At 49.1% G+C, this 10702-nt stretch overlaps 1 protein-coding gene across 1 annotated transcript; it reads left to right on the forward strand.

Annotated features, from left to right (window-relative positions):
• The first annotated feature begins 132 nt into the window (after positions 1-132).
• efhc2 (EF-hand domain (C-terminal) containing 2) lies at positions 133-10702 on the forward strand. The gene is made up of 15 exons (XM_023800838.2): positions 133-203; positions 511-693; positions 1089-1239; positions 1647-1870; positions 1965-2216; positions 3134-3241; positions 3804-3942; positions 5390-5555; positions 6400-6542; positions 7129-7325; positions 7805-7938; positions 8030-8230; positions 8654-8746; positions 9522-9624; positions 10371-10702. The coding sequence occupies exons 1-15, from the start codon at positions 162-164 to the stop codon at positions 10461-10463; spliced, it is 2229 nt and encodes a 742-aa protein (XP_023656606.2). The 5' UTR covers positions 133-161; the 3' UTR covers positions 10464-10702.

Genomic DNA, 10702 nt, shown 5'->3' on the forward strand with positions numbered 1-10702 from the left:
TTTACAGGTTAGAGATAGTGTCTGTCTCTGACTGCTTGCTCATCCATCCATCCGTCTATATGTTTTACTATAGACTGACTCGCGTCATTTTGGCGTCCGTATCTTGGCAACGGTAAACAGTAACCCGTAATAGCCCGAAGTTCGCCAGCCAAGTCCGCATCATGGCGCTGCCTATGCTTCTGGACAGCTCTTATAGGAAAACCGTAAGTCGTGTGCAAATTAACCCGTAACATCAGTTTTCCCGAATGAAAGCGGACGGGCATGATTGACGATTTGACGAAACGGCTATGTATCTGGTTCAGCCGGCTTCGGAGTAGTTTTGCCGTACACTGTATCCAGACAATAACCTTTCAAAATCCGAATAAACACTGCTTTAATTGTCCCTCCTTTGTAATAGTTTTCAAGTCTTATTTAATAATTATTTCATTGTTTTTGATTGAGAGTAAATTCAGCTAATTATCTAACGGTATGATCAGTTCTACGGGTGAGATTTCGCATGTTTTTTCCCAGTTGGGAAAGGAAGCGTTTCACAAACCTCAGCATTTCGATTATCGCAATGGAGCAGCCATGATGGTGGGCTCCGAGAAGCCGGGCATCGGAAGGGAGCCGCTCCCGGGTCAGGAGCTCCGCTCCACACACTCCACGCTCCCATCGGTGGGAGGGGGACCCTTATGGATCACGTTTGACAAACAGGTTTGTGCAATAATTATAGTCAAAATGGGACCTACATTCAGGCTCCGTGGGGTTATATTATGCAAGCTAATTTGGTATTGTTGGGAACATTAAGTGTACCCTTTTGGTGATTTTTAATTAAGCATTCTCCATGGAGAACAACTGAGAACAAAATACTCCTCAATAACAAAGAAAATGGCATTCGTAACGAATGTGTTTAATTCCCTTTGGAGGCGTAATCACATGTATAAACCACAGACCAACTTACCATTTGCTTTGTTGATAGTTCTGATGAAGGGTAGCTTGCCAAGTGTCTGTTTTCCCAGTTTGTATATTTATCCTAGAAAAGTTAAAGTTTTGCACATCCACAAATGGTTCCTTTACATGAGAACAGCAAGATATGGTGTCGTTTGCAGGCGCTGTGCTTTGATGCGTATTTCCAGGAGGCCGTGACTGAGAACAGGGTGGAGTCGGTGAGAGTCAGGCAGTGTAAGATTTACTTCTACCTGGAGGACGACACCATTCAGGTGGTAGAGCCAGAATTCAGAAACAGTGGCATTACACAAGGTACTGTGCAGTGGCATGTGGAATTAATTCATTCATAAATACCAATGAAACTCAATGGATGTTTCTCAATGCCAATAACGCAAAGATCGTACTTCTGGTCTTGGCAAGAGTGGTCTTGCTAATTTGCCTAGAGAGTGAACTTGAGGAACAATGAATCATGGGATTTGTCTCATTTGGCAAAGATGCAACCAATGCACCATTGATATTTGGGGAGAGGTAGGAATGACATCCGCAGATTTTTACCGTTCTCAGAACTTCTGTTCTTAGTATTGGAACGGGTCTTTGGCAATTGACAATGACGTAAATGGATACTCAAGAAAACAAGTACGGTCCAGCATACATATTGAGAAACACCCAATGATTTTTGTGGAAATGGCCGTCCACTTTAATTGCAGTCCCTGTCCCAGGAACCCTGATCCGTCGCCACCGGATACCTCTCCCGCCACCTAAAGATGACCAATTCTACAGCGTGCGTCACTTCAACATCAACCAGGAGATAGTGCTCTACTCCCGCACCTTCATGGTCACCGACTGCGACGCCTTCACGCACAACTTTCTGAGGAAGCTCGGCGTGCGGCTGAACCCGCCGGCTCCCACCCCAGAGGACAAGTACAGCATCCTTCGCCGGCAGGTGAGCAGGTTCATCACATCGAACCAGAGCTTTTTTGGTTCTGTACTGGTGTCCAGCCCACCTGGCTGAACGGGGCATTTTCTGTGTGCTGCAGATGGAGGGCAGCATGCAGCCTCTGCGGCCGTACGAGAGGCAGGACACGCTGAGGCAGTTCCTCGAACACGACCGTAAGGTTCTCCACTTCTTCTGCTTGTGGGACGACTCGGAGAGCATGTTTGGGGACTGCCGTGAGCTCACCCTCCACTACTTCCTGTCTGACGACACCATGGAGATTCGGGAGATCTTCTGCCCCAACTCAGGTCGTGATGCTGTGCCTAAATTCCTGAAGAGGAGCAAGCTGCCCAAGGTGAGGCATCAGCCGGGGAGGAAACGTGCCAACAGGGCAGGAAACTTGTCAACCGGGCAGGAAACGTGTCAACAGGGCAGGAAATGTTTCAACCGGGCAGGAAACGTGCCAACAGGGCAGGAAATGTATCAACCGGGCAGGAAACGTATCAACCGGGCAGGAAACGTGTCAACCGGGCAGGAAACGTGTCAACAGGGCAGGAAACGTGTCAACAGGGCAGAAAACGTATCAACCGGGCAGGAAACGTGTCAACAGGGCAGGAAACATGTCAACAGGGCAGGAAACATGTCAACAGGGCAGGAAACGTGTCAACCGGGCAGGAAACGTGCCAACAGGGCAGGAAACGTGTCAACCGGGCAGGAAACGTGCCGACAGGGCTGGAAACGTGCCGACAGGGCAGGAAACGTGCCAACGGGCAGGAAACGTGCCAAGAGGGCAGGAAACATGTCAACGGGCAGGAAACGTGTCAACCGGGCAGGAAACGTGCCAACAGGGCAGGAAACGTATCAACAGGGCAGGAAACGTGCCAAGAGGGCAGGAAACGTATCAACCGGGCAGGAAACGTATCAACAGGGCAGGAAACGTGTCAACAGGGCAGGAAACGTGTCATGTACATGGCTCTGCTGCTGGCTGTGATCCACACGGCAGAAAAACCACAAAATGCTGATTTTATTACTAACAAAACTTATTCTGGTTTTCATTTCTACCAGGCAAAAACATCATTAACTATGTAAGTAATGATTTGTTTTTGGATGAATGTCCTTGGACAAAACCCAGAGCTTTCACATCAACTAATATATCCAGGGATGCAGCAGATTTTGTCACTGACTGCAACATTAGAGATAAATAAAAGGGACGCACATGGAACAAAGTGCCGGAATGTTTGATCTCCTTATTCCCACTCTGTCTCTGACCAGCACGCGCCCACCCCCAAACTGCAGCCCGGAGAAGTGACCAATCGCACAGTCCTCAATGTTTTTGGGCCATTGGGACAGGGGGGGCGCTACATGCTGGATAGCTTGAAAGTAGGTAAAGTTTGACTATTTGGGGATCAATGTTTTCTATTGTGTGTATGATTCCTGTGGGATATAAGGCATCGACCTCAGTCTTCAATTCTCTGAGAACTTTGTAACATGAATATGTTAAGTTCTGTGAATCCCCTTCTTCCGTTCTTTAGACTGTCGTCCCCTGTCTAAATTTCTGTGCATAGTTATAAAGAGTGATGCATGGAAACATGAGGTATGAAATAAGATATTAACCCACAGTGGGCATGGTTATCATGCACTTCTCATTGGCTACTTTACTCGCTCTCTTTGGGTTCAGTGTTGATTGACAGCACACAGTAAGCCCACCCACCACATTATTTGTCAGGTGAGCTGAGGGGCGTTATTGTACAGTAAGGCCTTGTTTGCTGCTTTCAGAGGCGGACATTACAGGTCGAGAAAGTAAAAATTGAGACCTGGACTTTGTTTCAACCAACTAGTTGAGTATAAAGAGTCACAGTCACAGAGTACTCAACTGGTTGGTTGAAAAAAAATCCTGGCATGGATTGTAACTTTCTCGACCGCCTCTGGCTGCTTTATACAGACGGGTGCGATCCAGGAAGACTTCTACAAGGACTGTGATCTGGCCCTGGGAACGGTTATCAACGTCTGGGGCAGGAAGGTGCTGCTCTGTGACTGTGACAGTTTCACCAAGGAGTTCTACCGCTCCAAATATGGTATAGGTAAGCCGTGGGTGTAGTGGACATGAAAATCCCAAATTAGTGTAGAAATTAACTTGGCATGAACCAGAGAAGCAGGTAATCCATAGATTCAGATGACATAGCAAGACATGGTGTCTTTGTGAGCTCAGTGGTGGCCAGATGTCTTCCTGTTTTATTTAATTTGTTCCATCAGTGACCTGATCTTGGGGCAACAGGGTTTCATGATGAGAACAGCATCAGTACCTATGCCTGCCCACCAGATGTCAGTAAAGGGTTAGCCTTCACCCATCAGTGAAGGGCTCAGGTATTGCATGCTGGTTTCTGACCACGCTGGCAGCAATATACCTAGAAATTCTGGACCCCCTGACAAAACATCAACTTGGGCACCCCTGCCCTATGTTATGTATAATTTGATGTACTGTGGGAGCCCTGAATCTGTGGGGGTGTCTGTTTCCCTCCCCATGAATCTGTCGGGGTCCCTCCGCTGCCCCTGAGCCCAGGCGATTGATTTCTGACCTGTCGGCTTGTGTTTTGCCATCTCTGCCACAGGGACTTTGCTGTATATGCAGTTTTCCCCCCAATTTGTGTTGACACATTAATGCTAATTTACTCATTTTCAGTGATTCAGTGCTTAAATACGGTTGGCTATGAAACCAAAAATTAAATCCATGTGGGTTTCTGAAAACAAGAATTTACTTTATAATGTCAAAGCCAAAGTCCTCCTTCATTTCTCCCTGAGCTGTTAATCCAAATGTTTATCAACATGATGACTGGGATGAATTTTGAGTAGGATACACAGTTTTTTGTGTAGCTATTATACGGTTAGAAGTCTCAGGGACCTTGTTTTCCAATGTAGTACCTTCAACGAGGATCTCTGGATTTCTAAGAAGACACAGCTGTGAACGATGTTAGCGGGCTGGCTGCCCTGAGCTTCCTGGCAGAGTCCCAGCTCGTCATAGCCCTGGAAGACGGATAGACGGATAGATGTAAAAGATGCATCCACCATTCCAGATTTTCAGCATGAAAGATAGCAGGGAACAGGGCTTGAGAGGGAGCCATGTCTCTCCAGGCACAGATAAAGGCTGAGGGGTGATCACGTTGATCCTACACGCTGTGGTGTGTAAAGTGAGAGGACTGCGTACATATCCGTGCACAGTAGGCTGATTTGTGTCCCACTGACTGAGTACCCTGCTGACTGAGTACCCCACTGACTGAGTATCCTGCTGACTGAGTACCCAGCTGACTGAGTACCCCACTGACTGAGAATCTTGCTGACTGAGTACCCCTCTGACTGAGTACCCTGCTGCATTAGTCACACAGTTTCCTCTGACAGGTCCCTCTGATGGAAACCCAGATTGTCTCTGTTGAGGAACCTGCTGTTTCGATACACAGATGACTGACCATGTCTCTCCCTCTGACCCCCCCTGCCCCTCCCCCACTCCTGCACATGCCTCTGGGGGTGTTGTAGAGGATTTCACTCCGGTCCCGTACAAACCCCGCCCAGCCCCTAAACCAACCAGGCAGGTGCCCCCCTACAATGGATTTGGCTCTGAGGAAGACTCCCTCTCCTCCTGTCAGGGACTCCTGCCCAAGCCCCCCAAGAAAGACTTCCGGAAGTTTATGGAAAAAGACAGGTAAATCTCGGAGATACTCATAGTGCCTCAGTGCTCCTGTGAGGTAGAGATCACATGACATCACAGATACCTGCAGTGCCCCCGTGCTCCTGTGAGGTGGCAACTACATGACATCACAGATACCTGCAGTGCCCCCGTGCTCCTGTGAGGTGGCAACTACATGACATCACAGATACCCATGGCACCCCACTGCTCCTGTGAGGTAGAGATCACATGACATCACAGATACCTGCAGTGCCCCCGTGCTCCTGTGAGGTGGCAACTACATGACATCACAGATACCCATGGCACCCCACTGCTCCTGTGAGGTAGAGATCACATGACATCACAGATACCTGCAGTGCCCCCGTGCTCCTGTGAGGTGGCAACTACATGACATCACAGATACCCATGGCACCCCACTGCTCCTGTGAGGTAGAGATCACATGACATCACAGATACCTGCAGTGCCCCCGTGCTCCTGTGAGGTGGCAACTACATGACATCACAGATACCCATGGCACCCCACTGCTCCTGTGAGGTAGAGATCACATGACATCACAGATACCTGCAGTGCCCCCGTGCTCCTGTGAGGTGGCAACTACATGACATCACAGATACCCATGGCACCCCACTGCTCCTGTGAGGTAGAGATCACATGACATCACAGATACCTGCAGTGCCCCCGTGCTCCTGTGAGGTGGCAACTACATGACATCACAGATACCCATGGCACCCCACTGCTCCTGTGAGGTAGAGATCACATGACATCTAGTTGGTCAGCTCAGTATTCTCTTTGAAGTGTGAAAAAATATATCACACATGTTTTGTGTGAATTTGCACTTGTTCCTGTCGCTCCTTCCAGACAGGGTCTGGTGAGTAACGTGCTCAGGTTTGAGGGCAAGATGGTGTCCGAGGATCCCATCGACCGGGAGAGACTCTTCATAATCTCCTTCTACCTGAGCGACGACACCATCTCCGTGTTTGAGCCACCCCAGAGGAACTCAGGTGTGAAGTCTGCTCTCACTTGTGTAACATCTGGACCCCATGGAGGTGTAATAGATTCCCGGCAGCATGACGATTTTTGCTGCTATTTTAAGTTCTAAATGCTGTTTAAGCTCTGGAGTCTTAAAAGTGATAACAGCATGACGAAAACACTCCGTTGAACAGGCAAAGTTGAACATTGTTGGGTGTTAATCAGAAATGAGAGTCTGAGCATCATTCTTCCCTGAGACAAAATATCATTCCGGTTGGTCACAGTGCAAATGGGAAAGTAAGAATCAGAATATAAATACTATGACATATAAATAATGTAACCATGAGAAAGTAAGAATCAGAATATAAATACTATGACATATAAATAATGTAACCATGAGAAAGTAAGAATCAGAATATAAATACTATGAAATACAAACAATATTATGTAACCAATGTAATGTGGACATTAAGACATAGTCAAGGAACACAGTTAACAAACTTAATCGGTGCAGACTGGTATGGAGGCAGAATGTGGCATAACTAGGTAGGTGTAGTTTCACAGACATGGTTATAGTAGCGGTAAGAACCAGATATTTGGTGTGGTGCCCCCCCCAAGGTGTGACTGGGGGTAAGTTCCTGGAGAGGAGGCGGGTGAAGAAGCCAGACCAGGAGCTCTTAAAGGGTGAGGTGTCTGAGTGCTTTGGGGCACAGGACCTGTATGTGGGGGCTCAGCTCTGCCTGCACCAGTATGAGTTCCAGCTGGTGGATGCGGACGAGTTCACACTGAATCACATGGAGGAGCACGCCAAGGAGGTACGGACACCAGGCCCCTCAACCCCCCCCCCCCCCCATCCTCCACTGTCCTGCTGTCTCATCTCCCCCCATTTTCCATCTCTTACTGCCTCTATTCCTACGCGGTTCTGTGCATGAGGTAAACCACAGAGATCAGACCCATTAAAACCTCAGCGCTTTAAAAGCCTGGTTTAAGTGTAAGTCCACCTCAAACCATGTTTCCTGCCGCGTAAACAATCTGCCCTTAATTCCACTGCATGTGCTGTTTCCCAGTCCCATGTTATGATACCGCCGTGATTTTTACGGTTATTTGGCCAGGCACATTCCAGCCGAGCTGTTCTTCCTCCACATAATGCCTGCGGCACATTAACACGAAACATTCTGTTGAACACGATGCCTGTAACCTGCATAACTTGAACTGTTTTCCTTTTTTTAGGTTCATTTTTATTTACCCAAGACACGAATTTCAATTATTTTTCTGAGGGAATGATCTGGTTTAGTTTCCCAGGGCAAACATTGACACAATTGTGAGCAAGCTGAGATCCATCAGCGAGGACAAGCGGAGGGAGATCGAGAGCCTTCTTGCCGTCAGCGATCCAGAGGACATGGGAGTGGTGTCATACGGGCCTCTGAGGTGGGCTGGGCAGGGACCGGCCCCAATGTGTGAGTGTCAGAGTTAAAAATATCCCTGCAGTCAGCTGACAGACCTGCGGGGGGCGCCACAGGGATCTGCTCCTGGAGGCAGGATGCCAGCTGTCGGAGCATGAGATCCTGACACTGGGCCGCTGCTACCGTATGCCGGCACCGGCGCCGTCCCACTCGGACCTGAATTTGGCCCTCGGTGCAGCCCAGGAGACCTTGCGGAAGAAGCACTTCGAAGACTTTCCGGAAATGACTAGTGCCTTTCTGCACGAGGACCGGCACGGGTACCCCGACCCTCACGCTTTACACAGACAGTCTCGCACGCACACGTGATTAGCATTGCACGCATACAGGCCCCACAGAGCTCTAGTTATAGAGCTTTAGGTGTAACATTGAAAGCAGATGCTTTCTGAACGATGAAAACATCAGCCTGTAGAAATGGTGGCTCTGGGTCCTAATGGGTCAATCCGCACGACCCGTCCACAGATGGGTTAGCCGTGTGTTTGTCTGTGTGTCCCACCAGCAGTAAAGTCACCTCCTCTTTCTCAGTACTGAGCAAAGACTGGGCAGCTCCCACACGGAACAAGCCAGCTCTGATGTCATCGGAGAGCGATGGTGCTAATTCTGCTCCGGAGGTGGCGGTCTGTCTTGCTTTGATCAGTGCTGCCTGGGGGTTAAGCTCTGGAATTTGTGTCGGCTCTCTGCAGAGCAGGACGTCTGTCCACCCAGGAGGTCAGGACTATCTGCAAAGCCTTCAGGCTCCCCCTGCCCGACGACCTGCTGAAGACTGTTGTTGGAAGGTACTCCTGTGAGCAGCAGCCCGCATTCTTGCTTTACACTTCAGACCCTGTTTTGGGGGGGGGGGGGGGCGGGGCTGCGGTATACGAGCCAGCAGAGTGGTTAAGGATATACGCCTGTAATCAAGAGGCGGCGAGCAGCTTCTGTTGTAGCTTTGCACGAGGTACTTTACCTAAATGATTCCAGTAAACTATCCAGAAGTAGATTACAAATGTGGTTCTTTTTAAATAATGAACCTATGAACTGTAAATAGAGAGGCAGAGTAGAATGGGGAGAAGGAAATAAGAGAAACATAAGGCGATATTTTGCTGCGGCGTACTGTGGTTTTGGCGGGTACCTGTCTCAGGGCGTACTGTGGTTTTGGTGGGTACCTGTCTCATGGCGTACTGTGGTTTTGACGGGTACCTGTCTCAGGGCGTACTGTGGTTTTGATGGGTACCTGTCTCAGGGCGTACTGTGGTTTTGGTGGGTACTTGTCTCAGGGCGTACTGTGGTGTTGGCGGGTACCTGTCTCAGGGCGTGCTGTGGTTTTGGCGGGTACCTGTCTCAGGGCGTACTGTGGTTTTGGTGGGTACCTGTCTCAGGGCGTGCTGTGGTTTTGGTGGGTACCTGTCTCAGGGCGTACTGTGGTTTTGGCGGTACCTGTCTCAGGGCGTACTGTGGTTTTGGTGGGTACCTGTCTCAGGGCGTACTGTTGTTTTGGCGGGTACCTGTCTCAGGGCGTACTGTTGTTTTGGCGGGTACCTGTCTCAGGCCCTAAGCTGGTCTCATCCTCAGGTACGAGATGGAGACGGGAGAGATAGACTACCATGCTTTTGTATCGGGGCTCAACTGGAGAGAGAACCCTGCCCCCCCAGCCCTGGCTGATGACAGCATGAAGGTGAGGGAACACCCGCAGGGATCCCCTGTGTGGCCTCCGGGAACGGGCAAGGCATGGGAGATTCCTCCCGGAAAACAGACGTCTGAGCGACTTTGTGTTCTGACACACAGCGTTTGTAAAGTCAGCCCTCGGGAAGGCATTCAATAGTTTTTTTTTTTTTTGTTCAGATGTATTCATTGCATTATGGGGCTATAAATTACCATGCTACATAACAGCCTAACCAAAAACATGTGTGGTGGACACACACAATGCAGGGAAGCTTCCAGGCATGACCAGCAGAGGGAGCTTCTGTTCTGTTGCCAGAGGGTATTGCCACTTGGCACGCCATGTGATGTTGTTTACGTAATTAGGGGCCTCGCAGGGACATAGACATCCTAGCAAATTTAGGGGACCCAGCAGGCTATATAATAAGGCCCCCAGAATATTAGTTTGGGGTCCTTGTCAGCAAAATTTACTGAAGGGGTCCCCAGCCAGATCAGCAAAGTTTACCGAGTCTCCGTCCACGGTGTGTGAGATTTGGTCACGGGACCCAGAACGTCCCGTTATGCTCCTCCACATTAATGAGTTTGTTCCTATGGATCTGCTTTGCTGTGAAATTTTGCAAATCACAAATACTGTACAGCATTTCTGAAAAAAAGATCTCTTTATATATCTATGGGGGGGGGGGTACTTTACATCCTGCTGTAAGTGGAGTTAGCTCCAGTCTGCTCTTATCCGCCCACTAACCACTCGCTTGTGGTTTTCAGGCTAATGTCTGGGACAGCCAAACTGTGGCCCCACTAGTAAAGAGCATCAACTACTCTGCCTTACTGGAGGATGTGTTTGGGCAGCGAGAGTGATGGGGGGAGGGCAGAGACCTCAGCACCCCCCTCTTCCTGGAAGACACAGCTCAGATGTCCTGTCGTCATTCCCAGCAGTCATGCACAAGAACCGTATAATTTGCATGGTCTCTGGTTGCCTCGCATATAAATCCAAGAAATATTGATAACTAATAATAACAGGCACCTGATGATGTGAACAATACAGTATGATGTGATTATGGGTGATGTGCAGAGTAAATAAAGGGGCGGAAACCTTA

The sequence above is a fragment of the Paramormyrops kingsleyae genome, chromosome 1 (genome assembly GCF_048594095.1).
Source record: "Paramormyrops kingsleyae isolate MSU_618 chromosome 1, PKINGS_0.4, whole genome shotgun sequence".
Taxonomy (NCBI): Eukaryota; Metazoa; Chordata; class Actinopteri; order Osteoglossiformes; family Mormyridae; genus Paramormyrops; species Paramormyrops kingsleyae.